The sequence below is a fragment of the Xiphias gladius genome, chromosome 18, assembly GCF_016859285.1.
Source record: "Xiphias gladius isolate SHS-SW01 ecotype Sanya breed wild chromosome 18, ASM1685928v1, whole genome shotgun sequence".
Lineage (NCBI taxonomy): Eukaryota > Metazoa > Chordata > Actinopteri > Istiophoriformes > Xiphiidae > Xiphias > Xiphias gladius.
The window spans coordinates 11137825-11165768 of NC_053417.1; the positions used below are offsets into that span (position 1 = coordinate 11137825).

The window sequence follows — 27944 nt, forward strand, 5'->3', positions numbered from 1 at the left end:
AATAACACAAGCAGACAGCAAGTGCGGCTACCGCGGACAGCAGTAGGTTAGAGGGGGATTATTTAGCCTCCGCTTGTCTGAACCAAGAGGTCTACGCACTTTATCGCAGGTTTATCGCAGCTCCATCCAGCCGCCGGAAACTCCAGTGCTCATTCATTTCGACTGACGATGGCATAATCGTGAACGTGTAGAAATGTATCTGAGAGGGGGACATCCGGGCCTCTTTGTGGGGGTTTGAGTCCAAATACTTCGAGCTGTCAAATCAAACCGTGTTTGTCGTAACAATAAACAGGAATTCGAATGGACTGCAGGCCTACCGCGTAAAGCCGACAAAGAGGTGTATCTGGTTTCCATCTAGGCTCCAGTTGGATGTGCTGATAATCACATGCAACCCAAAATCCCGTCGGGTATAGGCTACTTGGGCGTAACAAAGTTTACTACATTCACAGTTGCGCACCACAGCGGCGTCACATCTCCTTAGTAACCCCTCTGAAGGAGTGCACGAGAAAAACTGTGGCAAAGGTGCATGGCTTTAAAGATGCACGCTGCAGCAAGTCATCGCAATTCAAACCCTTACTCTGGAGTTCATTTGGCTGCAGGTACATATAGATTGTTTTTTTCTCTGAATGATTGTTAGGCTGCTTAAAGTGACCCTGTGAGTTTAAATTATTCCATTTTGTACTGTAACCTTATCTCTACACAGGCTACATGTAACAGGGGTCTTTTCACTTTGGTCTGTACTGAATCGATTGAAGATATGCAGCTTTGTAAACATCTAAAGTGATGTCAGTGACTGTTAAACAAAGGCTGTTTTTTTTTTTTTTTCTGTTCTTCAAACTGATCCTGTGGCTCTTACCCCACATTTAGGCTCGTCTGACGGAGCTTTGATTCATGCCACATGATAAAAACAAAAACAAAAAACAAAACAATGATGGTGCATAGACGTTAAAGAGCCCTGGCGCGCGCACACGCACGCAGACACCCATATGATTCGGGATTGCGGAGCTCCGCAGCAGCTGGCCACGGGTTCCCGCTGTTCCCCTGCTGGCTGCCGCCGCAGAAGCCCGCTCCCATTCCCAGCTCGTCCCTTAGTGCCGCCCGGTCAGATCCCAGAGCAGCTCATGTGTTCGCGCAGGGGATCTGACAAAGCATCGCTGCAGGATGAGCAGCGGAAAGACAACGGTGGCCTCAGCAGCTTAATTGAGATTCCGCCCGGACACGGACGATTTTCACCTGCACCACGGGGAAGGAATGTCTTCTTGTCTTACCCTGACCAGAAATAAGCACAGCTACAAGGCTCTGGCTTATTATTTATCACTCGTGATCTATAATACATACATGCACAAGCACAGGCCTTTCAGATCTTTTGGTTTGATTTTTCTTATAAGGATAGTCTGTGCAGTGCAGATAGATAGATAGGTAGATAGATAGATTGATTGATTGATTGATTGATTGATTGATCAAAATGGGTCTGACCTTAAGATCTGATTGAATAAAATTTCAATTTAATTTGAATTTGAACCAAAAATCGCGTGACACATTTAGATATAAGCTTTCGAGTAACATATTGAATCCGTATTATTTAAATACCATGGATTCAAAGGAAGTATTTATTTTAGTCTTCGTTATTAACACTTATTAACACGCCCTCATCTGTATCCAAAGAGGCCTACTCACGCCTGTATCATTTATGTAAAGCACGGCCTCTGCTGGAACTTTCCCTAAATGTCACAACATCCCTCTAACTTCGACATTGTTCTTGTCTGATATTCACCTGTCTCTACTCTGTGTCTCCACTCCCCGGTTACGGCACCCATGACAACACACACGGGCACACACACCCACCCACACACACACACACACACACACACACACACACACACACACACACACACACACACACACACACACACACACACACACACACACACACACACAGTCCTCCCAAGGGCCATTTTATGAAAGAAAATACGTAGTCCCAATTGAGTAGAAATTAATTTAAAAATTGTTTTAGATTCGATCCTCCTCAGCCCCAAGTGAAATATTTCATATGAGGATTCAAAGGAGGTTTGTCGTTTGACGAATCATTGGGTCTCACTCGTTATCCCTATTTAAAGCATTGAAATGTATTGAAAAAAGAGCGATACATGTGAAAAAATAAAGAAGTAATAAGTTCATAGAAATAACTAATGTTATTGAACGAAAGAGTGATATCTAGATACATATTCAAACGTTTAAAGGGATTTCCTTTTTTTTCTCCAAATATACATATACAGTTGAAAAAAAAAATCGAAATAGGGATAGTAATAAACTTGTGTACATGTCTACTTTAGGAATCGTTTCTAAAGCCTACATTTTTATTTTTACAATTGATTTGTATTATTAGGCCTATTTTATACTGTTTTTATACTGTTAAGAACACATAAAGAAGACCCCTTAACAAACCATTACCCGAAACCACGATCGGCTGCAAAAGCAAATCAATGAAATAACCAGGGAGATTTCAAAAATAAACAACGTTTTAAATATGTGGACTTATCCAGCTTTAGCCAATTCTTGGGACAGCTGGGGCGTCCTTGTCCATAAGCTCGTCTAAAAGAACTGTTTTGATAGCCCACTTCTCGCACTTCTCACGAATGCCGACCAACTGGTAGGCCTGCTGATGATTGAAAACCATATAACACTAGCTGACTATCCAGATCACTATCTCTACTATAGTCGATTAGAAATAAATCAACGTACCTGAGGGTTATTATTATTCCAGTCCAAATACACTGGGATTGTGTTGCGCCGCGCACCTGCCTGTTTATTATCTGGCATGCCAAGAGAGTGACCCTCCATAAAAAAACGGCGACGAAAAACTAAAAAATCGACCGAAACCAGAGTATGATAACACTGGTAGGAGATGATTGACTTTTCGGAGAAGCAAAATTAAGTGCGAGGAAACAAGAGGGAACCTGATTTGCATGCTGTTCAGGGAAGCTGTGAGCTTTGCTGAGGGAGACCGATGAGGAGGTGAAGCGTTTTTTGCGCTGGAAGAAGTAGGGAGGCGGTAGCGCGGTTTGGGCGCACATAAGCGGGAAACCTTTTTCCAGCTCGGCAGAGGGATAATGGTGGGGGATATAAAAGGTATTGAAATTGTTCTGTATCCTGCATAGACAACAAGACAGGTTTGTGTGAATAAAACATAACCCACAGACTATAAAACGATTATGAATGGAAGTATAAAACGTTTGGAATAGAGTTTAGGCTGTGAAAAAATATTTTCTCATTTCAAATCTATAACAAGTTACATAATTTCAAGATGAATAGCCTGAAATAAAAAAAAAATCAAATTGTTGTTTATTGGTCTATACTTATTTAGTACACACAGACGCATACACGCGCACGAGTTCACACAAGCAGAAAAGAAAAAAAAAAAACACAGTTGTGAACTACATTTCCCAGAAAGCAAAACGCTGCAGAGAGATGCTGATTGGACAGCGCCGGTCTGTCGTCATCTGCTCAAACAAACTAGCAACAGTTACATGAACAACCTGTGTCCCGAAGACAATCATGCGAAGAAAAAACTTTTCTAAACCGTTTGTGGAACTTTCGGCGTCTGTCCACTAATCGACAGAATGAAAACATTATTGACGTTTCACCATTGATTGTGAAGACCGTGACGGTTTGCTAATTTAACTGCTATAATGCTAGTAGCTTTATATGCTAGCGTCGAATGAGTCCAGTGACAATTTAACTGCTAACTTTACGGTTAGTATGTAACTTCTCTAATGTTGGCTTCTCTCTATCTACTGCCTTAGAGTTATCTAAGATATTTTATTCGTTTGCTATAATTATGACAACGAAGTCATGATTTAGACTGGTTTCACGTATCGCTTCATTTTTCATGAAGTGTTTTATTTAAATTACAACTCCGGTAGCTCGGCTAACGTCACTAGTTAGCCACCTGTAGCTCGTTCTGCTGCGTTTGTTTTGAAACGTACTTGATCCAATTTCACACAGGTAAACACTTTAACCATATAACGATTCTCCTTGTATTAGAGAAGAACTGTGTACCTAATTTATTTGTGTGTTTCCTGTTTGAAGCGCATTTATTTACTGGACTTTTGGTGCCATCACGTGTTAAAACTTGGAAACTGCCCTAGTTGAGACGATTAGACTTGTCTGTCAAAACTACTCATTTCTCACGATGTTAAATGGTTTAGGAAATTCAGTGGGGCTTTTTAAAATGCCACATCGTTCATTTTATTCCTATGCAGGCACAGTTGTGATCATAAGATGAATTTCTCTGAGGTCTTCAAGCAATCCAACCAACTTTGTAAAGTTTCCCCAGATGGGAAATATTTGGTAAGTGGTTGGGTTTTTAAAAAATTACATAATAATTTGTGGGTTTGTACTGTGTATGTATTGCAGTAGAAATAATACTTTTAACTCTCCACTGTTTAATGCCCACTGTTAGGTAAGTAGATTAAAAGTCTTGTTATTTCTGACATGCATCTTTGGTTGTACCTCCTCAGGCTACCTGTGTTCAGTACAGGCTGGTGGTGCGAGATGTGAGCACCCTGCAGATCCTGCAGCTCTATACCTGCCTGGACCAGATATCCCACATGGACTGGTCTTCTGACTCTCTCTTTATTCTCTGTGCTATGTATAAGAGAGGACTGGTACAGGTAGGTCATTAGAAGGGCACAGTTATGTGAGTTTGTGACTCAGCAAGTGGTGTAAATGCTCAGTTATGTACAGTACCTGATAAATTGTGTCTGTCTTCATCTGTTAGATTAATACTGTTAGTGGCGGTATGATTTGTTCATTCTTTTGAATGACAGAAAATGTTTTCCGTATTCTTGTGTGTATTCATTAGTGTCAATATAGATGTTGTACTTTGTTGGACAATTTAAGCAATATGAAGGCATCTCTTAAAGGTCCAGGAATTTATGGTAGTCATGCACCATTAACGTTTGACCTTTTATGGATTAAACACTTAACTAAGTGATATAAACAATAAATCGGAGATTAATCAACAAAAAAATGGTTCGCCACAGCCAGAAAACACTGTATCTATCACAATATTGCCCAAACAAAAAACTAGAATTCTACTGCTAACTAGTGCACTCAGACTTACACTCTGTATAGGAATTCTTTTTTTAGCTGGAGTTTTGTCTGATAGACAAAAATCCTTGTTGTAATAGATAAAAGTAAGATGAAGGGATTTCTAGATTAGATTTGCACAGAATTTATTGCACTGAACTACTATAAGGCCTTTATTCACCATATCCCGTGTTGACAAAATTTAGGAATCATTCAATCAAATACAAAAATAATATTTCCTCCTCAAAACAATTATTTTGTGTTTTCACTGGTAGTGTTTTGTTCGTCTGTAATTTTCACTTTAATATAGTGCAGTAGTTACTTTGATTAAACATGTAGACTGCACATAAGATATAGAGTAATGCACACCACAAATCTGAGACCCAAAGGCTACCATTTCAGATTCAATTCACCATTTATCATACAAAAATGGTACATTAAACTTTTTAACAAAACACTTATCAGTATTCATTTACACATTCTGTTTCATGAATACAAGACATATGTCATTGAATGACTCCAGAACCATGCTGTTTTTTTTTTCTCTTGTGCCTTTTTTAACTCATCTAGACCAGGTCCTTTTTTCATAGTTCACAACAATAATTACCTGTAAATGATTCATTCACATTATTTGGAAAATAGGGATCATACTTTTGTATTAATAGCCATTAATTAAAAAAACAAAACTTTTAAAAAGTTCTGCATGCTAGTGTAATGTCAGTTTCATGTGAATCACAGCAAAAGTAGCTTACCTTTGAAGGGGTATCCAGCGCCAGTCTTTCATGGTTTCTGATGCTCAAGTGTTTCTTTCTGTTTGGAATCAAGTTTAGGGAGATACAGGATGTGTGTTAGGGATGTCCTCAGTGATGGCTGATTGTTGGTCTTCTGTCACTCCCTATCCTCTGTCTTTCTTTTCAGGTGTGGTCTCTCGAAAAGTCAGACTGGCACTGTAAGATTGATGAGGGCTCAATAGGACTAGTCTCCTCGCGCTGGAGTCCAGATGGACGTCACATTCTCAACACCACTGAGTTCCATGTAAGTGTGAAGTTGCTGTGTGCATGTGTGCATGCATTCATGCGCACAGGAAGTGTGTTTATGAATATGCTTGTCTGGTTTCAACTGTTGCTGGCCCGCAAGTAAGGGGAACCTGAAAATAGCCAGACACCAGAGCCTTTCTTGACTGCCACTATACCCCCCCACCTGCTGCATGTATTCAGCCTGATTTCATAGCTCCCCTCCTGTTAGCGTCCTGTCATACATGTGTCTCAAGTACCTCAGGAACATGGGTGCAATGTGTGCCCTTCCAGGGCAGGTTTGGTATTTTCTCTGGAAGCAAGTCCTTTTAATGATGTTCTATAACTAACATGCTAATATCCAAAAGTTTAAAAAGTATGTTTTAAGTAGTGATTTGATCAGCCAGCCTGAGATCCTTGGGTGGATTGTTCCACAAATCTCCTGCCATTAATTAAGTTGGTCTGATGTTTCTATTACTACTATTACCACAGGTCACACTTTGGAAGCAACTAAAGGATGAAAAGGAGCTTATTTCTGAGATGTTTTACATATAAGGAAACAGAACTGTATGGATTAATTTATTCCTTTAAACAGAGGTTTTAAATTAAGTTTCACTTCCTAGTATACAGCAGCAGTTTGATTAATATAAGGGCCAAATTAAACAATAATTTTAAGTTGAACTTGAATTGACCTGAGCTGGGCTGATGGCGCATTTGATACTGGAGTTTGGAGGCTAATGCTGATATCGGAGAGTTTTAAAAAATCTCATATTGATTTATCAGTATTTATTTTTACTTAAACACATAACATAAATAAAAATTTTTGATAAGGATCCTTTTAATTTGTTTATTATTTAAACAACTCTGACAAAGATATTTGCTAAGTGGTACCTTTTACAGCAAAAATGAACTCTCTGGGGGACAAACTATGTAACAGAGACAGTGTTTCTAAATTATTTCCTTTGGAATCACATAGTACATAGTGAAAAACACAGAATCAAATGTTGGGGAACACCAGATACAGGGGTAGATCAAGTTTGGCACTATTGCATGTTGTTTTTCAGTATAATGGAGTCATACATCAGTTTTCTGGGTGTGACTTATGGATATTCTTTCATACCTTAATAATGACCCTCTAACATAACAAGGGTACACTTAATCATTACCAACAGAAAGATTTAATTCCATTACTTTAAGTAGTTGAAATCCGTTTCATGTAAAAGTTACTGTATGTTGTAATAAAATAGTTATTGATAGTTTTTTACTGGTAGTTTACACAACTGCCAAAAACAGGCACAGGAGAGTCAAGAGGTGATGAGTGGTTATAAAAGTCTGCAGAATGAAGCAAAGATTAATAATGATGCATTTAGTTCCATTCTATGCCTCCCGGTTCGTTTTTAAATTCACTCCACAGTAAGCACGTGTTGTAAGGGCTGAGAAGATATAGTAGCTACCCTCAGGCCATGTGGAATATGATGGTGGCACCGTGGTGGGCCACGTCTGTAATGCTGAACCTGACTCCAGGAATCATTTGACAGGTGTTCTGGCCCAACACACAACTGTGTCTGGTCTGGAGAGGGGAGCAGTGAGTGCAAGTGTCTGTGGCATGTCTGCTTTGTGTCTGTCTGCATCTTCTAAAAAGGAAAAAAAAAAAAAGGAGTAGGATGGAAAGAATGGAGACTCCTTCCATAAGGAAATATGGCATTTGCTTAGAACAGTATAGCTTAGGTCTTAGAGGCCTGAGTGTGACTTGACTTGCAGTCATCTTATGTTTGAGCCGAGGAATAAACAAGTTCAAATAATCAATATCAAAGATTTTTTTTTCTGTGTATCTTTCAGTATGTAATACAGAAAATAAAGAGAAAAATATAAATAAATAAATAAAGAAGTAGAGAAAATAAGCAAATTAATCAATAATAAAAATAATTGTTAATTGCAGGCCTAGACTAGTGTCACCTATTTAGATTAATTGTTGTCTTTTTTTTCTTACCTCTGAGACATCCATTTGTTTCCCATTAATTTCAACTGACAGAGCGGTGAAGGTTTATTGAGGAAGGTTGTTGTTAGCACTGGAAAATGATGTAAATAGGTAGGTCCGCTTCACTTAACCTAACACGAATCTGACCTTTTAAATTGCACTGGGAATGGCAGTTGAATTCTGTTCAAGCAAACCACTCCAAATCATTATTTAAGGTCAAGAGCTCTGAGAAAACACTGTTGTGTGACCAGGCAAAAGATTGTCATGGCCAGATTAAAAAAAAAAAAAAAAATTGATGGGTCTTTTTTATGCTTTAACGATTACAAGATTTTCATGTTAGTCCATGTCACATCTTCTCACCTGTAGTTACTCAACTGTCCTGATCACCTGGCTAGATGTGTGCAGGAAGTTTAAGTACTACTTACTGTTATTGAGCATCCCTCTGTAGTTGAGGTTGCAAAACTAATTTAACAGAGGCACCAGGCTACCGCATTGCCAAGGGGCCCACTGAACTTACCTTCACCCTAGCCCAAGATTTCATTAAGGCTATGCCAGACGGGTGTTCGTGTCAGGCTTGAATTTCAGCCCCACTCATAAACAGCCTGCTATATTAACTTGTTTAGGGACAGCTGCCTGTGGTGTGGATCGTCCTTTGTGTGTGTGTGTGTTTGTCTATGTGTCAGTAAATCTGCTTAGCTGGCTGTGTGCATGTGTGTGTGTGTGTGTCTTTGTGTGTGTGTGTGTGTGTGTCTTTGTGTGTGTCTTTGTGTAGATGTTTCAGTGTGTTAGTCTCTTTTAACCCCGAACAGAATATCTTCCGAGCTTTCTGATTAGTGGTTATACAATATATACCTACCCTGACTAAGTATATTGGTCTGTGGTGCTAATGGGGGTTTCATTGGCAGCCCTAGACAGACTACAGGTGAGCACTGCTATTCCAGGCATCTAGAAATGCTCTTGAGCCATTCCTTAAAAGCTTCAAGGTGGAACTACTTTGTTTTTGGAGGAGGACGTGTTGAGAAAAACAGCTGTTTTAAAATATGGTATGGTGCCATGTCACAGATTTAATAGAAAGTCACATTGCTTAAACTTAGCCTATGTATTGGGAGACTTGATGCAAGTCATCTCCTATTTGAATTCCAATCGTTTATCTTAGGACCTCACAAAAAGTCACTTGCGCATCCATGTTAATCCGCCTTTACCAGCTGAGGGGTGATAAACTGAGGGTGGAAAAACTCCAGCCAAGGTGACCATTGAGCTTGACCTATCTAATGGTTTTGACATTGTTGTGATTGGATTAGCAATAGCATTCTTGGCCAGGACTGCTGGAGCCTTGCTAACATGTAGCATTGTTGGCAACAATACTACTGGACTAAACTGCAAATGTAGGCAGCTGTTGCACTGCATCATGGGACAATAGATCACGATACCTTTGTGTGGGCTGTGAGAAGCTCCAGTTCCTTGGTAGAATCATGAGGCTGTAACAAGAGAAATAGGCTATATTGGTTTGAGATGGCTTCCTATGTGGAATGCCCTCAGTCTAATCCTCTGCTGACAGATAGATATGGCATCAAATACACTCACCCATTCTCTTGCACCCGCCTGGGCGTGCAACAAGAATGGCTGATATATAGGTTTTATTCCAGGTTGCTGTCATTAATTTTAGTCTGCTATTGATCATAGTTGTAATGTTGGCCACAGGCTGTCGTTGGGAATGTTTCCTAATTCTGTGGTTTTCTTATTATGAATACTTTCTAATAGATACTTAATGTATGTGTCGGTAGAAATTAGCCACAATTGTACTATTTGACACTGTCTTAAGAGGCTTGTCTTATCATAACGTGAAGTGAAGTTTATTTGTACAGCTCTTAATTATAGCGACAGTGTCAAAGGGGCTTCACAATACCCTTGTTTTCAAACAATAATTTGCAGCCCATCACCCCTTTTTAAAACACCGTCACAAGTGCCCCATTTGGTAAAAATGTGAAGGAACCATAGGCAGGAACTCCAGTTGATGAATCCTTGTGCATGTAATGATCAAAACAATACTGATATAAAAAGATGAACTTGTCTGTTTTTACAGCCAGAGCTGATCACCAGTTGCATTTATGCCAACCCAGGCATAGATGTGGATTTTTCCAAGTCTGATGGATAAACAGCAGCTGTTGTAGTGGAGTTTTGCCTTTTCAAACCACACTCAAGTCCTTAGCCCCCATCCCTAAGCTACTGCTCACCTTTGGTGAGGATACCTAATCTAAAGTGTAGCTTTACCAGCTAAGGGTCTTATTGCATGCCACCCAACATGGAAAAGCATTTCCCATCTAGTTTCCTCATGCTACCCTTCCTCCACCCAGTTTCAAGTTACACTGCCTTTAGGGTCTTGATCTCCTGCATCCCCTGTGTGTCGGTTTCAAGGCATCATGAAGTATAAGTGTGTTTGTGTTTGAGCAGTGTTGATATTGGTTTCCATGGCACCATGTCTGAGGGGATGTCCAGAAAGCGTGCAGTGAGGTGGTATTACAGGGCCTACACAGCTGGATGTCTTGACCAAACAGGATGGTTGACACTTCAGCCCAGTTAGGTGACAGACCTGGCCCAGTTCAAATGTCTGTCTGGACGGTGTGATGAAAGCCTTGTCACTTCAATACTTTTAGCACTGCACATTCTCAAATGCAAAATACAGGAATAAGGGTAGGCTCAAATTTTTTTGAATTTTTTTTGAAGAATCATAAACTATTAGTATTAATTTTTTACGTGTGTACGGGGTTCTCTCCAGAGTTTCTGGCTGTGATGGTGCTAAGAATTACAAAGCACCCTTATTTGGAAATGGAATGCGCATGAAACAATAGCATATGATGGTGTACAGTATAGTGCCATTATGTGCTTGTGTGTGTGCAGACCTTTTTTTTGAGGATAACATAGTGGCTAAAATTATAATTCACATTTTTTTTTAAACCTGTAATTTGTCATTTCTGTTGAGGCATCTTTACTGTTTTTCCCCATGAGGAAAACAATGCATTTAATAGTCTTCTTTGCTAACATACATAACGAGTTTAGTTCAACATTTTAACAGCTTTAACAATGAAAGCATGATCAGACAGGGCGATATGCACCCACATTGTATTGGCTTTCTCTGAGCTGTAAAGGCAGGTATGAGGGCCATGCATTTAAAACCTGTAATGGTGTAGTGTTGTGTTTGGATGCCTTTGCTATTCAGATTGTTAGTAATGACTACTGTCATAGATTGAGTTTAAAAGAAGAGTGAACCAAACATCTCTTTGTTGTGCATGCGCAACAACAGGTCTCTCTGTGAACACCTTAACACTTAAACTGCAGATTCTGTAACAGTGTCCCAAAGATTGTAAAGTGCTCCTTGTTTCTTGAAGGGCAAGATGCCGCATTTCATACTGGTCCTTGGGTCAAAACATGCTGCGCTGCTGGCTGACTGCCACCTGCTTTTGTTGGCATCAGTCTTGCTGAAATGAGACTGGTAGGTATTTGAGTGACTGCTGTCAAAACTGAGCTTTACCACATGTGGTCTCTTTATAATGCCGACTTGTAGCCAGATAGTTATTCTGTGGCACTTCTTCTCATATGTGGGAATGCACGCAACCTACTGGCTAAACAACTTGTTGTTAATTTGACACACTTGTTGCAAACTTGTCTAACATTACATCTTGGCTACTAAATGGACCCGTCCTATTTTCCTGATGTGTGTTGAGTTGCAGCTTTGGATCTGTTAATTTAATATGTGCTCAAGTCCTAATTTATTAGGTATAATCTCTTTTGATCCCCGTCAGTGACTGCAACCCTTAAACATATGTGTTAATCCCCTGTGGAATTACATTGATAGACAACACTCCACTCAAGAGCCTACAGGACCATCCATATAATGATGGATGGGCTCCATGTCAGTGTCTCATCTCCCTCACGGATATTTATCATAGACCTCTTCAAAGACTTCACACACTCTGTCCACAAATGTTAAAGGGCATGATGGACCGTCATAGAGTCGACTGTAATCTGGACCTGCCCCTCTGAAGGACAAATCTTTGGGTCTAGAGGAGCACTAAGAGGCCTCATTAGACAAGTGGCCTGGTTGATTGAGCTCTTACTAATAGACTGCTCTAAGCGATCCGTCGTCATATGCAGCAATTGTTAGATCATAGCCTCAGTTACAATCTTCCGTTGGAAGACTAGTGGTTGAATAACTATCATATAGACTGAAGTCTCGTTGCAGCAGAAAGGGTATCTGGTCCAAACAGTCATGCTGTTGTCTCAAAGTGGCTTGTAAAACCAAATTTTACCTTAAAACTCAATCCCTAATCCAAGATGTTTTTTCTTACATGTGGTGCTTGGATTTGAGCTCGACTGATATATCCGAATGACCCATATTATTTTCCAATTTTAGCTTATAACAGATGCAATGTTGTTATTGTTTATATTGGCTGGTAAGTAACAAGAAGGTTGCAGACAAAAATTGTAAAGATTCGTTTGAAGTAATTTAGAAAGAGTGTTGCCATTACACAGTTTGTCCACTAGAGAGCCATGATAATTGTATTTTCAACTGTAAAATTTCACATGCAGCACATATCTTGGTCACAATCCTTTAATAACCACATTTCAATTGTTTATGTTATATGCCTATGTTTAAAAAAAATGAAAATTGGCCGGTATATTAAAAGATTTTTTAAAACTCCCAGTCGTCCATATTTGTCAGTCTCAAAAATCCTGTATTTCTCAAGTACTAGCTTGAATGTATTTATGCCTTTTGTGCTGCGTGGTGGTGTGGTGCACTTATTTATCATACTTTCACTTTAAGATACTGCATTTTTTTTGTTTGCTCCCCCCCCCTTCTCTGGTGCCTTGACAGCTGAGAGTTACCGTCTGGTCCCTGTGCACAAAAGCCGTGTCTTACATCAAGTATCCAAAAGCATGTCAGAAGGGTGAGTGTGAGAATTATATTGTTTTATTTATTTGCTTGTGGCTTATGAGTATATATACCAGGAGTACCTGAGGACAGGCCCAGTGGTCTGACTGCCTCAGCATGAATCACATGCCGTTCTTTACCCTATGGCAAGACCCTGGGTATGTGGCCAAACTATGGTTCTCTCTGCTGACAGCTGTGCCTCTCCTCAGTAAATGTGGCATGCTCTTCATAACAGGCCTGTCAGCAACTAGAGGAAAAATGATTGTCTATGACTCTTCCCATTTTCTGCATACAACACTATGCCCCTCTGTGATCCATTCATTCTCACAGCTGTTCTATAGATAACCACCAACCTGATGGTGCCAATGTGTCAGATAATTACATTGGATGAAATACACAGGAAACCATCAGATTACATATTCAGTTATCAGAATAGTTGATTGCCCTTTTTTTCATAGTGTATATACAATACAGCCAATACATAGTGTTTTGATCAAATGCAAATTGTTTTTTTATTTTGTCTTTGTGTTTTTTTATGCCTTGATGCTGCTTAGGAATCAGCTTTTATGAGTATTGATTAAAGTGACAACTGTTATGATTGTTTGATACCTGCTGTACAAAGACTATATTATACTACTGTGTCCAATTTAACTATTAAACCTAACTCATGCATATCATTCAGGGTTGATTTTTATTTATTTTTTATTTTTTTCAAACAAACTATTTGCGAAGTCGACTCGGCCGTTACAGTGTCATTGTCATTGTAACACCATTATCATAGTTTTGATTACATGCAACAACGGGTAGTTTCCTATACAGTTACAGCTTTCAACCATCATCTTTCATCAACAGGTATAGATTTCAGCAGGGATGGCTGCTATATGGCCTTGGCTGAACGCCGTGACTGCAAAGACTATATTAGTGTTTTTGTGTGTGATGACTGGCATTTACTCAGGGTAAGTAGGACATTAGAGTTTTGCTTGAGTTTTATGACTATTTATATGTACTTAACACTTGAGCAAGCTAAGTAAGCAACAATGGAAGAAACCTAAATTTAGGCGACCAAAAAGATATACAGTTTCAGCCTGTGACAGCAGGAATATTTTAAAGTAAATATCTCTTATATTCTTTTAAATTGCCTTTGACCGAGATTGAGAATAAACTTTCTTCATCTAATATGCCATGCAGATGCATTCATAAACACATGGAGGATTTTTTTTTTGTTTTTTTGAGAACCCTAAACTATTGTCTTGACTGTCCTGGTTTTTAGAAAGAATTTTGTCATTGTGTGTTTTGTTTTCTGCAAATCTATAGTGGATATTAATTTAATTTAATTGAACTCTGTCAAAGCATTTTGAGACTGAGACGCAGGACCTGGCTGGGTTGGAGTGGTCTCCCAATGGCTGTGTGCTGGCAGTGTGGGACAGCTGTCTGGAGGTGAGTCAGCTGCCTTACAGACTTGAGATTCAACAAGTAAGGTACATTGACCATCCTAACAGCTTTGTTTAGCAGAAACTTATTCTTTCTGCTCCAGTGGATCACCATTTAAGGTGTTAGATTAAAAACAATCTACCTTACTGTCAAAGTACAGCAATTAGCCAAGCCCAGTGGCAACATAAACAGAATAAAAGTACTATTGTTTCATGTGTGTGTCTACTCTCCACAGTACAAGGTATTGCTGTATTCTCTGGATGGCCGATTGCTGTCAATTTACAGTGCCTATGAATGGTCTCTGGGTGTCAAGTCTGTGACCTGGAGCCCGAGCAGCCAGTTTCTGGCCATCGGCAGCTATGATGAAAAAGTATGGACCAACTCTTAAAAATTGATGCCCGAAGACTCTGAGAAATTAGATGTCCCATTATAGCTTGACACAACCCAACTTAAAAGTATTGTTGTAAAGCTACATGTCTTAAAAGAGTATGCCACCGATTTCCCATTGTACTTCTGTAACATTGTTGAACTCATGGTGGACAGAAAAAGTATTATTCTTATTCTAACTTGTAGTCTTCAGCCCCGATTGATGATGACTCTGAAGTGATGTCATTTGAGGTGCTTGATCAGATTTCTTGCAGCTCCCTCTAGAGCCGCACAAATATCTTGAGTAAACTTTTTTCACATATGCAGTAGTGCTCACCAAGACCTGTAGACAGACTTTGATGTGTAAAATTGGTGTAGTTCCCATTTAAGAAATTGTTTAATTCATTTCTCAAAATAAAGAATAGTGTAAACCTAATTTGTCAGACATATTTATATCTGGACTAAGATGTGTTTTTTGTGCAATTGTCCATAACAGTCAATATCAAAGTAAATGACAACAGACTTAAATATCCTCATGTCAGGTGCGCATCCTCAATCACATCACGTGGAAGAAAATCACACAGTTAGACCACCCTGCAACCATCAACAGCACAAAAGCTGTGAGTATTTTCCAGCCTTCATGATAAGCCTTGAAGCCATTGCGGTTCAATTATTTACTGTTTGTTGTGTTTCAAGATTGTGTATAAGGAAGTGGAAAGAAGACCAGCTGTTGGCAGCGACGACCTGTCTCTACACAACATCACAATTGGCACCACCCTCTTCAACACCCAGAGCAAATGTATATCAGCTTTTTCCATTATTTAGAAATGTGAGGTCAAGTAACCAACTTTGTCTAATCACAAACTCATATTTGTTTTTGCCTCATCCAGATGAGATCTGCCCCCTGCCAGTCCAAATTCCTGTGGTCAAACCAGACCCAGACCGAGCCAACCCCAAGATTGGTGTCTCTATCTTGGAATTCAGCTCAGACAGTCGCTATTTGGCTACCAAAAATGGTAAGACTTCACAGCTGTTCGGTTTTACCTTCCCGGTTAGCCCAAGAAAACTTCAGTATATGGATTAATAACATCCACATTTTTGGTCATAAACATCAACCTTTGGTTTGACCTACTTGTGCTACAGTGCTTCATGGCTCTATAATTTTCAGAGTGGTTTTGTATAATGTATATCTGTGTTTCTCTGACTTTAGACAACATGGCCAGTGTTGTCTGGGTGTGGGACATGCAGAAGATGAGCCTGGAGGCTGTGCTGGAGCAGACTTCATCTGTGCGCTGCTTTCAGTGGGACCCCCGACGCCCCCGGCTGGCACTGTGTACAGCCAACACAAAACTCTATCTCTGGTCACCAGCAGGCTGTGTTTCTGTACAAGTCCCCACTGAAGGTAACATGCTCGGTCACTTGAGCACGGAATACATAGCTGCGTTATATTGTTCTCAGGTGTAGGAGAGGGCCAGTGCGCTCTAATGCTCTTCCCACCAGGTTTATTTAAGCTGCACAAGGTAACTTCTGCATGTCAGCAGCAAGAGGTCACTGTTTCAGTTTTAAAGACTGTTAAAGACTGACCCCTGAAATCAGGCCATATGACATTATACTGGACCCAGGGAAATGCCTGCTGTTGCTTTTACTTTTACTCTTCAGTATCAAATTATCCCTTCCTGTGCGAGGGGAAGATTGAGCGTACCCAATGTCAAATTTATTTTGATTCACTCAACCTTTATTTATACATGGTCCAATGAGAGTAGTTCACTCTCTTGCATGGGCACCGTGTACACAGCACAATAAAAGCAAAAGCAAAGACCCTACATTTAGACAAACAAATCTTACAAAACTGCAAATAAAAGGATAAAAATAGTTAAAGGATTAAAAAAAAGATACAGCATTAAATGAAATAATGGGACAACATAGTTAACCTTAAAGATCCACACTTGACGCAGATTTACCTTCGGCAGGCCCAGGAACAGTCAGTGTTAAATTAAAATGAAAAGATTTTAGATTTTAAGTTAAAAATTAAAAATTAAAATTTTTAAATTTCAAATTTCAAATCTGCCTAAGAAATCAGGGGGTGTAACCTGCTGCAGTTTATTACATCTAAATGGAGTAAAAGATTTAAAACCATTTTAGGCCAGATCTGTTTTGAATTTGAGAACCTCCAGAACATGACACGCCTTGGATCTGGTAAAATGGTGAGTTTGCACATACTGTAGAAAAGATACAAGATATACTGTATATTCTGTTTTTAATTTACCAGGAGATCAAATCTGTGGTGTCTCAGTTTTTACACACCGGATGATAATCTCTGTTGCTGCCCTGTGTTTTGATTTCTCCCCGAAATGTAGGTGTGTTGTCCTTAGAAACCCTTAAGTAGAAAACACAAAAAATCGAATATTGTCACTGCTTGAAGTTTGAATCTGTTGAAACTTTTTTGGGGACTACACACTGAACAAACCTGAGTGTGGATTCTTAAGATGCACAATGATTTTTGTTCACCTTTATTTTGTTTCTATGTAGGTGTGTTACAGTTGCCCCTCTCTCTCCCCTACCAGGTGGTTTCCAGGTGCAGTCACTAAGCTGGCACTGCAGTGGCGACTCTCTGATCCTTCTTGGAAAAGAGCAGCTGTGTTTGTGCTACATGGACACTGACCAGGAGGACAACTAAATAACTGGAACAACTGGATCAAAATTTAGGCTTGTGCACTTGGCCAGGAATATGTTAGGGTGATGACCAAAAGACTGTGGGAACACTCCTCCTTTAAATCTTACCTTTCACGAGTTGAACTGTAGTTGCTCATCAAGCTTTTAAGGCACTCAGTGCAGGTTACTGAGATGTTCCTTTCCTTCTCAAGTTAAAATGTGTTGGATAAATATCACTTCTTAAATAAATAAATATGTACTGAAGCACTAGTTCCAAACACTGTGAGAAAATAGATATGACAAATTTTATAGATTTCACTGTACTTTTAGTTTTACCTATTTTGTATGTGTATTACCATGAAAGTTGATAAGTATTTTGAATAAATTTTGGTATAAACAGTGCGACTTAAGGTGAGTTAATAAAATTTGTGCATCTCAACTTTTCAGTTGATCAAATCCATTTCTGTACTCAGTACCGTGTAACCTGCAGAAAATAGTGCATTCCATGCAGCTGGTTTAGCGAAAATAGAGTCAACACTAATATATCTTCACAACGAAAACAGTCCCCAGTGCCTGTATTTGTGGTGTTGGCTCTGCTCACTGGAACAAAGACACGAGACAGGTTTTTCTTTGTGTAATTTTAAAGCGGTTCTTTATGACATGAGTGACATTATCTTTAATCTGCAAATACTGGTAGAATTTAATAGTTTTGACCAAACTGAAATGCCGTAAGAATCCGAACAACAATTTAACAGGCAGGACAAAATATATTAGGACCGTACTGGCCTCAAGGCATTGTCTGTCGGTCTGCACTCCCATTTATAAAAGCGAAGTGTACAGCCACTTGGACTATAACCTAGTCACTTTGTTGCAGTCCTGAACAGTACGAACTTAATGTAAATTTCTTTACAACAACCAGAGCTGAGGCCCTGACAAGAACATGTAGGCATTTATTATTCTCAATTGTGGCTACTGTGCTACAAATATCTAGGACAAAACATAACCCTCCACATGTTTGTAATAGTGAGTCAATCTCTCTCAAAATTCCTAAATAAAGTACTTCAGAACTGGCAATGAAATATTCATTTTCTAGAAGCATTCATGTGTTACCTGTACCAAAGTAACTGCAAATAAATAAAACCTTATTAGTATTTACAAATTTGTTTAGGATATTCCTTTGAAAAAAAAGAAAGAAATTTTTGTCATGCAAACTGAACGTGCAGGGAACATGCACAAGTTAGGACACGAAAAAGGCATTTTGGGACACAATTATTCACTGGCATTGTTGAGCATGAAAATATGGGCTGTTACCTTTGGTAGCACAATGATGTATTATAGAGTGCAGGTTAAGAAAAACAATCACCTAAATCCTATTCACAAGATACATACAGTGTGTGGTTAATTAATAGATACAAAGCTTTGTTTGCATGAATTTCATTGTGTAATCCATCCAATAGTCTCACTGCAGAGTTTAATGCAGCTGAGTGCAAATGTATGCCTGAAAAAATGAAGGAATTGTTGAAGGCAACAAACCTAAAGACATGGTTTACAAGTTTATGTTGCATAAAACATCTGTTAACATACAAGACCATTTTAGCCATAGTAGCTAATACAACTCTCCAAGTGGTACAGCAGCTCTGTACTCTGAGCACAGACATAATTTAGGCAAATGTAAGCATAGAGAGCACAACATTGGCCAATAAGAGAGCAAGGTCTAAACATGCTATTTGTCATTTCCACTGAACAAGTTTCATTAATGCTGGAAAGTGTACCTCAGCTGTCATTTCAACAAGTAACAAAGCTGAGCCCAGAGCCTTTCAGTGCAGCAGTGTAGATCCTGGAACAGTTTCCATACTGATAACGTTTATTACAATACTCGTGTGCCATGACCATTAAACTCAATCCATCAGCTGCTATTCCATTCCAAGAAGCAACCCTATGGCCCTGTGATCTGAGTAACACAAGCCTTTATTTCAAAACATATTAAAATAGCAAATATGAAACATATTCTTTAATGTTCTGGTTTGACTGCTCTCCTCTCTGCTTACCCTTAACCCTGAAATAACATCCCTGATGTTAGCACTCTTCTACCACAATCTAAATATTACATTAGTTTTGACAGTCTGTCAATGAGTGGTTAAACAAGGAGCATGAGACTACAAGAAGCTCAATCTAGAATAAGTACAGAGGGGATGAATTGATGCAAGTGCTATTTCCTTTCTCTCCAACTTATTTCACATGGGCATTCACTCCTGAGGGCCCATGCGGGTACGGCAGCTGCGAGCAGCTCTTCGATAGAAAGGGTCTGGGGAGGACTAAAAACAAATGAGTAGACAGTCCATGCAGTGCTGTGCATCATTTACCTACAGCAGGCTGACCACTTGTCTGTGACACCAACTTAAGGAGGTGTGGACGTCTCATGCGCTCAACTTACACACACTGATTGGTTGCACGTTACACTGTAGTGGAGCGACAGCTTCCCTCAGCGCCACAGCGCAGTGTAACACAGATACATGGGTTGAACTCTGTTATAATTTCAAGAAACCATCGGCTTTTTAGAAGCCGATCTTGCCACGGGTCATGGAGTAGCCCAGCTTGGCCTCATTGTTGATGAAGGACATAATGCCCAGATAGGTCTCGATGAGCAGGGGTCTCTCCAGGATCAAGACACCGTTAGCCCGACCGGGAATGGGGTGCTCCTTATGGGCTTTCTTCACTGCCTGCACCAGCTGCGTCCTGAAGTTGTCCAACTTTGCATAGTAGAAGAAAAAGAGCATGAAACCAGAACACCCCTCCAAAAATTGATGTGTGATGTGAGTTTAAAAAAAAAACAACCTAGTATAAAATTTATGTAAAACTAAGATGTCTAGAAGAAACTAGACATCTTCAGGAGACTAGCATCTCCTGAAGTTTCGCTTAAGTGTAGAAGAATGGATGTTATTGAGACTTTACAGCCAAAGGTCTGTTTATTACATGTTGCAATGCTAATGGCTCTGAATGAGAAAAATGTATTCATATCTCCAGAAAACTGCCCCAGGTACTGTTGTTACCATGCCAATAAGTAAAAAATAAAACAAAAAAACCAGTAGCTTCAAAAATAACTGTTCATACACAAAGTCAGGTCTACACTGGCTTATTTATATGAATGACTAGCTTTCTCCTATGATGAATTGCATGAATTTCGTCTTTAAAGCTGCACTCAATCAATTGTTTTCAGCTGGACTGTGACTGCTGGAGCTTTGTTTGCTGCCTCCTGGGCATGAATGAACTGCGGCACCAGTGGTCACCATTGTTTGTCTTGTAACAAAAAGCTTTGGATCCTCAGATGTCTTCAAAATGTTAAATAATCCATTCGATTAATTAATCAAAAAGCTTTTTTAGCCATATTTAGTTAAACGGATTATACCTGGCAGAGAGAGGCCACCTTCTCATCAGCACGGGCCATGGGGTGCTCCGTGAAGGTGGCGTAGGGCATGTCTGTGGACCAGGGGTTCCAGCGGTTAAAGAACGAGGCCCGAACACGTTTGTCCCACTGGACGCGAATCCCATAGCCCTCTCTCCTGTTTAAAAAAAAAAACAACAACAGCAAAATCACAGCGGTGTAAGAGCAGTGTGAATTTTAAGGATCAGTCGGCTAAATGGGCCGGCATTGCACCGTGGTGTGGATTTTTAATCTCTCACAATTCTTTATTTTTATCTCCTCATTCTGTGTTTTACAACACTTTTTTTTCCGCATTTTTCTTTTATGTACATCATTTTCTAAATCTTTCTATAGGTGTTGTAAACATCAAGTTTTTCTTTTTATCACTAATTTATTAGCAATATATGTAACAATAATACTACCAAGAATACAGAACTTGGACTGCTTAAGGGAACCTATTAGGTTTTAAAAACTAAGCAACACAATCACAGCTGAAGCATTTCAGTGGTAATGCATTGCCACTTGCCTGGCTGGCGTGGAGTCCTATTCATGACACTGGCATTCATACACTTAAGAGTAAATACTACTTTGCTGTCGGCTTACTTGTTTAGGGATTTGGGTGGGAACTCAAACTCGCCCACTGAGATGGTGTCTACAGCATTGAGAGAGATCCTGATGACCTGCTGACACAACAGGTTGATGAAGTCGTACTTGCACACCAGCAGTGACCTGCCCACACAACCAAAAGATGACAAATTGTGCCAACAGACAACGTCACAAGTCATATGTCATGTGGCATTTTTCCTCAAATTAGGAATCAGCAAAAATATTCTTTTTGACTTACCTATCAGTTATAAGCACAAGTCTCTCCTTCTCATTGTTCCAGTGGTCAATTCTGTAGAGGCCCCACAGAAAATTGACAAAAATGGCAGTTACTTTTCGACAGCAAAGCACAATTTCAAACCTTGCCTTAATTTTTTTTGGCACACAGGCAGCCCATCCCAAACGTCTGCCTCATGTTTCCGGCTGGTGATAAGGCAGTCACATGCTGCTGGGATACTTACTCAGCCAGCAGCCAGACACTGAGCACCTCTCCATCCTCAGAAGGGAGTGCCACCGTCCTGATGTCGCTCACAGCCTGCTCAATGGTACCTGGCTGAGATCAGCATCACACAGCCGTCAATCATCATCAGCATCATGTCAGAGAGAGAGGACAGTGTCCCCTTCATCCCCGTGATACCCTGGTTATAGCGTCAACGATATACTGTAATGCTGTAGCTGAGCGTGGTGAGACAGTGGTCGTGTTTACTTGCCACAAATACCTTTGGAAATAAATTGGCCTAGCCCGTTATCTGTTATGGAGCAACTTACCCTGAACACGAAATAGTCCTTCACTTTCGCTTGCACCGTGGGGTTATGCACGTGGAAAGGCGCCAGCGTTTGTAGCGGGGGGCAGCAGGCCACGGAGGCTCCGTGTCCCAGGCTGCGTCCGGCCTCCGGCGGCGTGAAGGCAACCTCGACCCCGTCCTCGCTCTCTGCAGGGTGGAGAACCGCGGCGCCCGGACTCTCCGGCTCCACCGTGTCGTTGAGCTGAAGCATGGTGCAGCGAACGCCGTTCGACGGGCTTCCCGATGATGTGCGCCAAGTGCTAGATCAGAAAATGTCCAGTCGAGGATGCGGACTCTCCCATTGCGCACGAATAGTGTTTTGATTGAGAGGGCTACGAGGAAGTGGTACCCTCTTGCTTCAACCCCCCCCCCTTTAATTCTCTTCCTCTTAAAGGGACATCATGTTTTTTAACCCAGCTAATTACAGGAACAGGTGCTTCAGAGCGGAGGAAGACAGTTTTAATCGTTTTCAGTAGTCTGGTGTTTAGATCATCTAAAAAAAAAAAAGGCGTTCATGTGATTCTATGCATCCTATTCACCGGCTGTGGTCATGTGATAGGGATGTCTCCACATTCAAACTCCGTGGCCTTAGCCCGTGGGAGCGTTTTTATTGGCTCTTGTCGACTGTCAGTTTGAATTACGGCAAATCATTTTTCAACCACTTTCTAATACTGACACAGGAGGGGTTATTTATAAGAGTTTGCTTGTAATCTAAATTCAAGCCTTTGGCAGATAAATAATGTCCCTGACGACTCTGCCCTAGTATTCATTTCCCATGAGGCGAGAGAAATGGCCTGAGTAGCCTGGTATGGGTGAAGTACTAAGAGTCTGTTATTCTATACCCTCCACCTCTGACAGCCTGCAAAGCAGTGACATATAAACGTAGAAAGAAGGTTCCGGTTTTAGGATGTTTTGATGTACAACATCGACTGAACATATAGAGGGCCCTTCATTCTCGAGGTCTTTGGTTGGACCACGTTCTCTGCTCATTTGACCCTGACGACATTTCCCGACACAACGTCAGACAGAGATGGGGGAGACCGGTGGTGGCCGCAGGTCCATTTATTCAAGTGAACATTATAAAGAGTCAATGCCGAGAGTACAAGACATACAATAAGCCCTCAAGAAGCTACGCCATGTTTATTGTTCACAATGTGCAAGATGTATTCAGATCCTATGCTTGCGCTGTAGTTCCAACCGAGCAATGATTTTTCACTCTCATAGGTTTTTAAGTGTATCTCGAGCACACCAACAAAACTAAACACACCACACACACACACACCCTTATATGGTTGCAGATTAAAGGAGTGTTTCCTTGAATGTACACTGTAATGATCAAACTGTGATAATGGAGTTACTTTGTAACTGTGTTTTGCTTTTCAGATGTCCCTCTGCTTAAGCATTAATTTATGGGCAAGTATATTATTGCAGTTGTACACCTTAAATCAAGCATAGCACAGTAGAGTAGCTGCATTATATTATGGTGTACTGAGGCTAAGGTAGGTGAGGAAATTAGTATCTGGCTGCTCTAGTTCCCTCCTTGTATAATTGTTTAAGTTAAGTGCAAAACTGTCTAGAGGGAAGTTTTTGCGCTTTATTTCTGGGGGGCTGGCACCAAGAGATGGTGGCCGGAAATCTATATTTTAGATTTTCACTAATTGTGCTAGATGTATCTTAATTTGAAGTTTACATTGCTGACATTTGCACACTTATATGTAGGAAGAAGACAACATTTGCCCCCACATAACAAAACGATACGGCAAAGCAAGGCATGTGCAGTTTGTAGGGATTCTGAGTGACTTTTTCCTGTACTTCTTTTAACTGCAGCCATGTCCTCTTTATGTTTCGAATAGCAAGTGACTACTGAAGCACCTGTGGATATGGATTGTCAAAGGCTTTTGCTCCATTCCAGAGACACAGAAACAGAACCTCTCCGACCTCCAGAAGCAGTAAGATGCCATTAGAGGCACTTGCAGAACTGGGTGTTTGGTGCTCAGTGGTAATATATACATTTAAAAAAAGGCTAAAAAAAAAAAAAAACTTAAAACAGCTGGGCGCAGTAAATAGTACATTTGGAGGGGATTATTTTCAGATGCAGATTGATACACATTTGGGGCAGTGCTAGATATTTAGAGAAGCAGGAGGGTGTATGTGGGATGGACTCTAAATAAACTGTAGTGGTCCTTTTCATCATAATGAGGAAACATGTCACAAAGGGAACCATTGTGGCTCATATGTTTTAAATAGTTTTTGGCCAACAATGGAGCTCTATGGTACAGAAGAAAAAGCTATATCAGGCTTTGACTACACAGACGACACTTGTTAGTTGAATCAATTCATTCTTGGTTTCAGTCTTTCATTGGATTCAGTGATGATAAGAAAAATACAGAATATTGCCTTATCTTATCCTTTAAAGGACTGTTATGTTTGGCGTAGTGAGCCTATATAAATTTCCTCTTTTTTTTTGTTTTTCTTAGCGTTCAACAGTGTAATAAACTCTCTTGGTGCTTTGCGATGGTTGTGGTGACATGTTTGAAGATCAGCTTGGCGTGTTCATGATAGGCTCCCACGTTATGGAGTCATCACCAGAGGGCAGCAATGCAGCTGAGAGCGCCACCGGTAACCAGGTTGTACACATAGTACAAGGGACAATGCGAAGTACATTTATTGCGAGAGATACAGCCAGAAGTGAATTTCCATCAGTAATCCCTGAGGGGAAGCCACCAGTGATACACAGAGTAAAAAACATTAAACTTTTAAAACACACATGGTAAACCATCAACATAACAATCAGAAAAAATTGACACCCATTAGTGAGTACACCATCAGTAATCTAGACATTATAAAAAACAAAGAATTCATCTGCGTAAGAATTTATCAACCAGACACGTAGTGTTAATGCTGAGCAACATAATCAGTGTGTCTCAGCTCGGTTACTGCATGTCAGAGTGTCCGTCAGCCACTTATTGAAAAAAGTTTTAAAATGTTTATTAATACTGCACTCTCTGAGAGTCAGTGATGAAGAATTCCACATCCTGGCTGCCCCAAGTGAAAATGAGTTTTGACCAAACTTTGAAGATTGAAAATTGAACATAATAGTCCCCTCCGGTGGACGCTGTTGTTAACCTTGAGCCGGCACCACAGATCGTTACAAACCGTCTGAGAGGTTATGGTGCGAGATTTGAATGATCTTACACAATTAGCATGTACTATTTGTCGAGACCAGGTTGCAGATTTTAGACTGCTGTTGTCACAGGTGCTGATGAGAGTACAAGCTCCATCAACTCAGTCGCTTTGATCCACTTTCAGCTGAGAAGCGGTACACTTTGTGATATTATGACTTTACGAATTAGCTCTTTGAAATTAGACTTGTTAACGGCAGTGAGGAAAAAATCAGACTGAGATCACATAACTTGCACAGGTGACTGGTGCAGTCTGCCAGTGGATGTTTTTGTAGTGTCGTGTTGTTGCTCTTCAAAAGCCAGATTTTATCAGCCCGACTGATTCATCGAGGAAGCAAGGAGAGAAAAACACTCTTTATTACTCTTCTAACTTCGGCTTCCCGTACGTTTTAGTTTACCTCAGCCAATCAACAACCGGGGGAAGGTCACGATATCTGACTTTCATTAATGTTTGAACAGGTAGAGATGATAACTTGTTGTTTTGTCGTTTCTCTGCTCTTTCAATGTTTTTTTATGTCAAGTTGTTGAGTTTTTTACAATTTTAAATTTCAGCGAGGATGCAAATTATATCTGTCGAGTAATTTCTTACAACCTGTCAGTGTTGGCATCTATAGAGTGATTTTAAACAATGATTTTAAGTTTTGACAGTCCGCATCATAGTCATTAAAAAATGGATTTGCAAATCCTAAAATTACACAGTGAGATCTCCTAGGCATGCACATCATGGAGAACAGATATTAATACACACTTTTTGAATTTTACCAAACTAATTGTTCAAAGATTAGGTGCTACATTACTACATAGAAGCAGATCATTTCAGTTTGTGTGCTGTGTTCACAGTGTGTTTCGCAGATGACATACTCCAAGTATTAACTGTTATCTAACAGACCTCCTTCAAGTGTTTCAGATAACCAGTTTCTGGTAATGACTGATCAGGATAAGACGGTATTTAAGGCTGGGATTAGCACAGAATTTTCAATATTCAACTGTATAGCCTGCCAGTCTGAGAATGGAGACGTCAATCCTTTTCCCACTTTTGCTGCTGATCTGCTCTCTCTCCACGGCTCAGTGCCAAAAAGAGTCTGACAACGAAGTTATTCCACGTGGAGAGCAAACTGAATCCTGGGAAAGGAAACCAGCAAATGCCTCTACCTACCAGCAGACCTGTACACAAGACATCCATGCTGTGCTGAGAGAGATGAGCGCCTTGTTGGCTGGACAGAGGGTGGAGATAAGGCACTTACAGAGCGAGAATGAAGGTGCAGTAATATGACAGTTAGTGACAGAAGTAATGGCTTTAGGAACCACTGCTTTGTTACAGGAGATTTTTTATAATAATATGTCACATGTTTACCAGGACTACAGTATGTCTTATCATCTATTTATTTATTTATATATTTATTTTTTAGCCCAAGCAGCTAAGCTGAGAGAACTGGAGCTGCAAAAGACTCAGCTAGACAAGCTGAAGGAACATGTCCAAGGTATATATATATTTTGAGCAATGACAAGTATTCATATGTCAAAATTACATATTAGAAACAGTAAAAACTCTGCAAGCCAGTTTGCCTGAATTTATTTACAAGGAATTTGAATGGAGCCTGTTACTAAATTTTTCTGGATGGCATGTAGTAATTTATTTCAACAATTTCCCGGCTTTTAGTGGCCAAAGCAAACTTCCAGGAAAACAGTTACGATGAAATACTTTTAACTGTCTGAGACTGTTGTTGCTGTTTGTTTTTTATTGCTACTTTTTTTTTTTTTGGATCAATTTGATTTCAGAACAGGCAAGAGAACTGACCACCATTAAAGCCAGGACAAATGTGACAGAAAACCAGGTGGAGGCTCTGAAGAGAGAGACAGAAGGTTTGCGAATATTGAAAACAAGCTCATTTTAATAACCAGCACTTTTCGGTAACGTCAGCCACTATAAAATAAGTGGGTTTCTCTCTCAGTCAAACAGGTGGCCTTCTCAGCCTCCCTGTTGGCTTCAGGCTCAGGAACTGTCGGACCATTTAACACACACACTCCTCTGGTCTTCAGACATGTGGTTACAAATATCGGAAATGCCTACAACCCACAAACAGGTACTACAATTCACAAACTGAAATTATTAATTTTATTTTTTTGCAATTTTGACGTCAACCTGGTTGACAGATGTTGCAATGGAATTCTCCACTTACACTCACTTACAAAAAAAATGTCCCGCAGGGTTTTTCATTGCACCAGTGAGAGGAGCCTACCACTTTGAGTTCTACATAGGTGCACATGGACATGCTTCATATCCTTCAGGTGCTGTGTTGGTCAAGAACGGAGCCCATATTTTTATCGCATATGAGCATCAGACGTCCCATTATGGGAGTTCTGCTAATGGCGTAACACTGCTATTAGAGGTCGGAGATGTCGTGTTTTTGCGTCTGTGGGTTAATTCAAGGATGTTTGACAATGAAAACCACCACAGCACCTTCAGTGGTCATCTCCTTTTTACTATGTGA

The 27944-nt window shown here is 40.1% G+C and overlaps 3 protein-coding genes across 4 annotated transcripts; 2 read left to right on the plus strand and 1 right to left on the minus strand.

The window, feature by feature from the left end:
- The first annotated feature begins 3498 nt into the window (after positions 1-3498).
- On the plus strand, positions 3499-17860 carry wrap73 (WD repeat containing, antisense to TP73). 2 transcript variants are annotated; one of them, XM_040152238.1, is made up of 13 exons: positions 3499-3753; positions 4263-4350; positions 4521-4673; positions 6010-6126; positions 12956-13028; positions 13865-13968; positions 14363-14449; positions 14679-14813; positions 15352-15429; positions 15506-15608; positions 15700-15825; positions 16020-16211; positions 17374-17860. In XM_040152238.1, exons 2-13 carry the CDS (start codon positions 4282-4284, stop codon positions 17484-17486), a joined length of 1350 nt encoding a protein of 449 aa, XP_040008172.1. In that variant the 5' UTR covers positions 3499-3753; positions 4263-4281; the 3' UTR covers positions 17487-17860. The 2 variants fall into 2 exon arrangements, with proteins under 2 accessions (XP_040008172.1, XP_040008173.1); XM_040152239.1 differs by lacking the exon at positions 3499-3753 and adding an exon at positions 3760-4005.
- Positions 17861-18110: 250 nt separating this feature from the next.
- tprg1l (tumor protein p63 regulated 1-like) lies at positions 18111-22563 on the minus strand. Its single transcript, XM_040151915.1, has 6 exons — positions 22254-22563; positions 21947-22038; positions 21727-21777; positions 21486-21611; positions 20868-21021; positions 18111-20211 (listed from the first exon to the last, which is right to left on the minus strand). The coding sequence occupies exons 1-6, from the start codon at positions 22479-22481 to the stop codon at positions 20017-20019; spliced, it is 846 nt and encodes a 281-aa protein (XP_040007849.1). The 5' UTR covers positions 22482-22563; the 3' UTR covers positions 18111-20016.
- A 3898-nt stretch (positions 22564-26461) lies between these two features.
- Positions 26462-27944, plus strand: LOC120804554 (complement C1q-like protein 2). The gene is made up of 5 exons (XM_040154063.1): positions 26462-26711; positions 26862-26933; positions 27232-27315; positions 27405-27536; positions 27661-27944. Exons 1-5 carry the CDS (start codon positions 26462-26464, stop codon positions 27942-27944), a joined length of 822 nt encoding a protein of 273 aa, XP_040009997.1.

Excerpts from the sequence above, each read along its gene's own strand:
- LOC120804554 (XM_040154063.1), top strand. The coding sequence starts at position 26,462 with ATGGAGACGTCAATCCTTTTCCCACTTTTGCTGCTGATCTGCTCTCTC. Across the intron at positions 26,712-26,861 it reads CTTACAGAGCGAGAATGAAG|CCCAAGCAGCTAAGCTGAGA; the intron begins GTGCAGTAATAT and ends TTTATTTTTTAG. Across the intron at positions 27,316-27,404 it reads TCTGAAGAGAGAGACAGAAG|TCAAACAGGTGGCCTTCTCA; the intron begins GTTTGCGAATAT and ends TTTCTCTCTCAG.
- tprg1l (XM_040151915.1), bottom strand. The coding sequence starts at position 22,481 with ATGCTTCAGCTCAACGACACGGTGGAGCCGGAGAGTCCGGGCGCCGCG. Across the intron at positions 22,039-22,253 it reads AGGACTATTTCGTGTTCAGG|CCAGGTACCATTGAGCAGGC; the intron begins GTAAGTTGCTCC and ends TGCTGATCTCAG. Across the intron at positions 21,612-21,726 it reads CTTGTGCTTATAACTGATAG|GTCACTGCTGGTGTGCAAGT; the intron begins GTAAGTCAAAAA and ends TTGTGTGGGCAG.
- wrap73 (XM_040152238.1), top strand. The coding sequence starts at position 4,282 with ATGAATTTCTCTGAGGTCTTCAAGCAATCCAACCAACTTTGTAAAGTT. Across the intron at positions 14,450-14,678 it reads TGTGGGACAGCTGTCTGGAG|TACAAGGTATTGCTGTATTC; the intron begins GTGAGTCAGCTG and ends TACTCTCCACAG. Across the intron at positions 15,430-15,505 it reads CCATCAACAGCACAAAAGCT|ATTGTGTATAAGGAAGTGGA; the intron begins GTGAGTATTTTC and ends TTGTGTTTCAAG.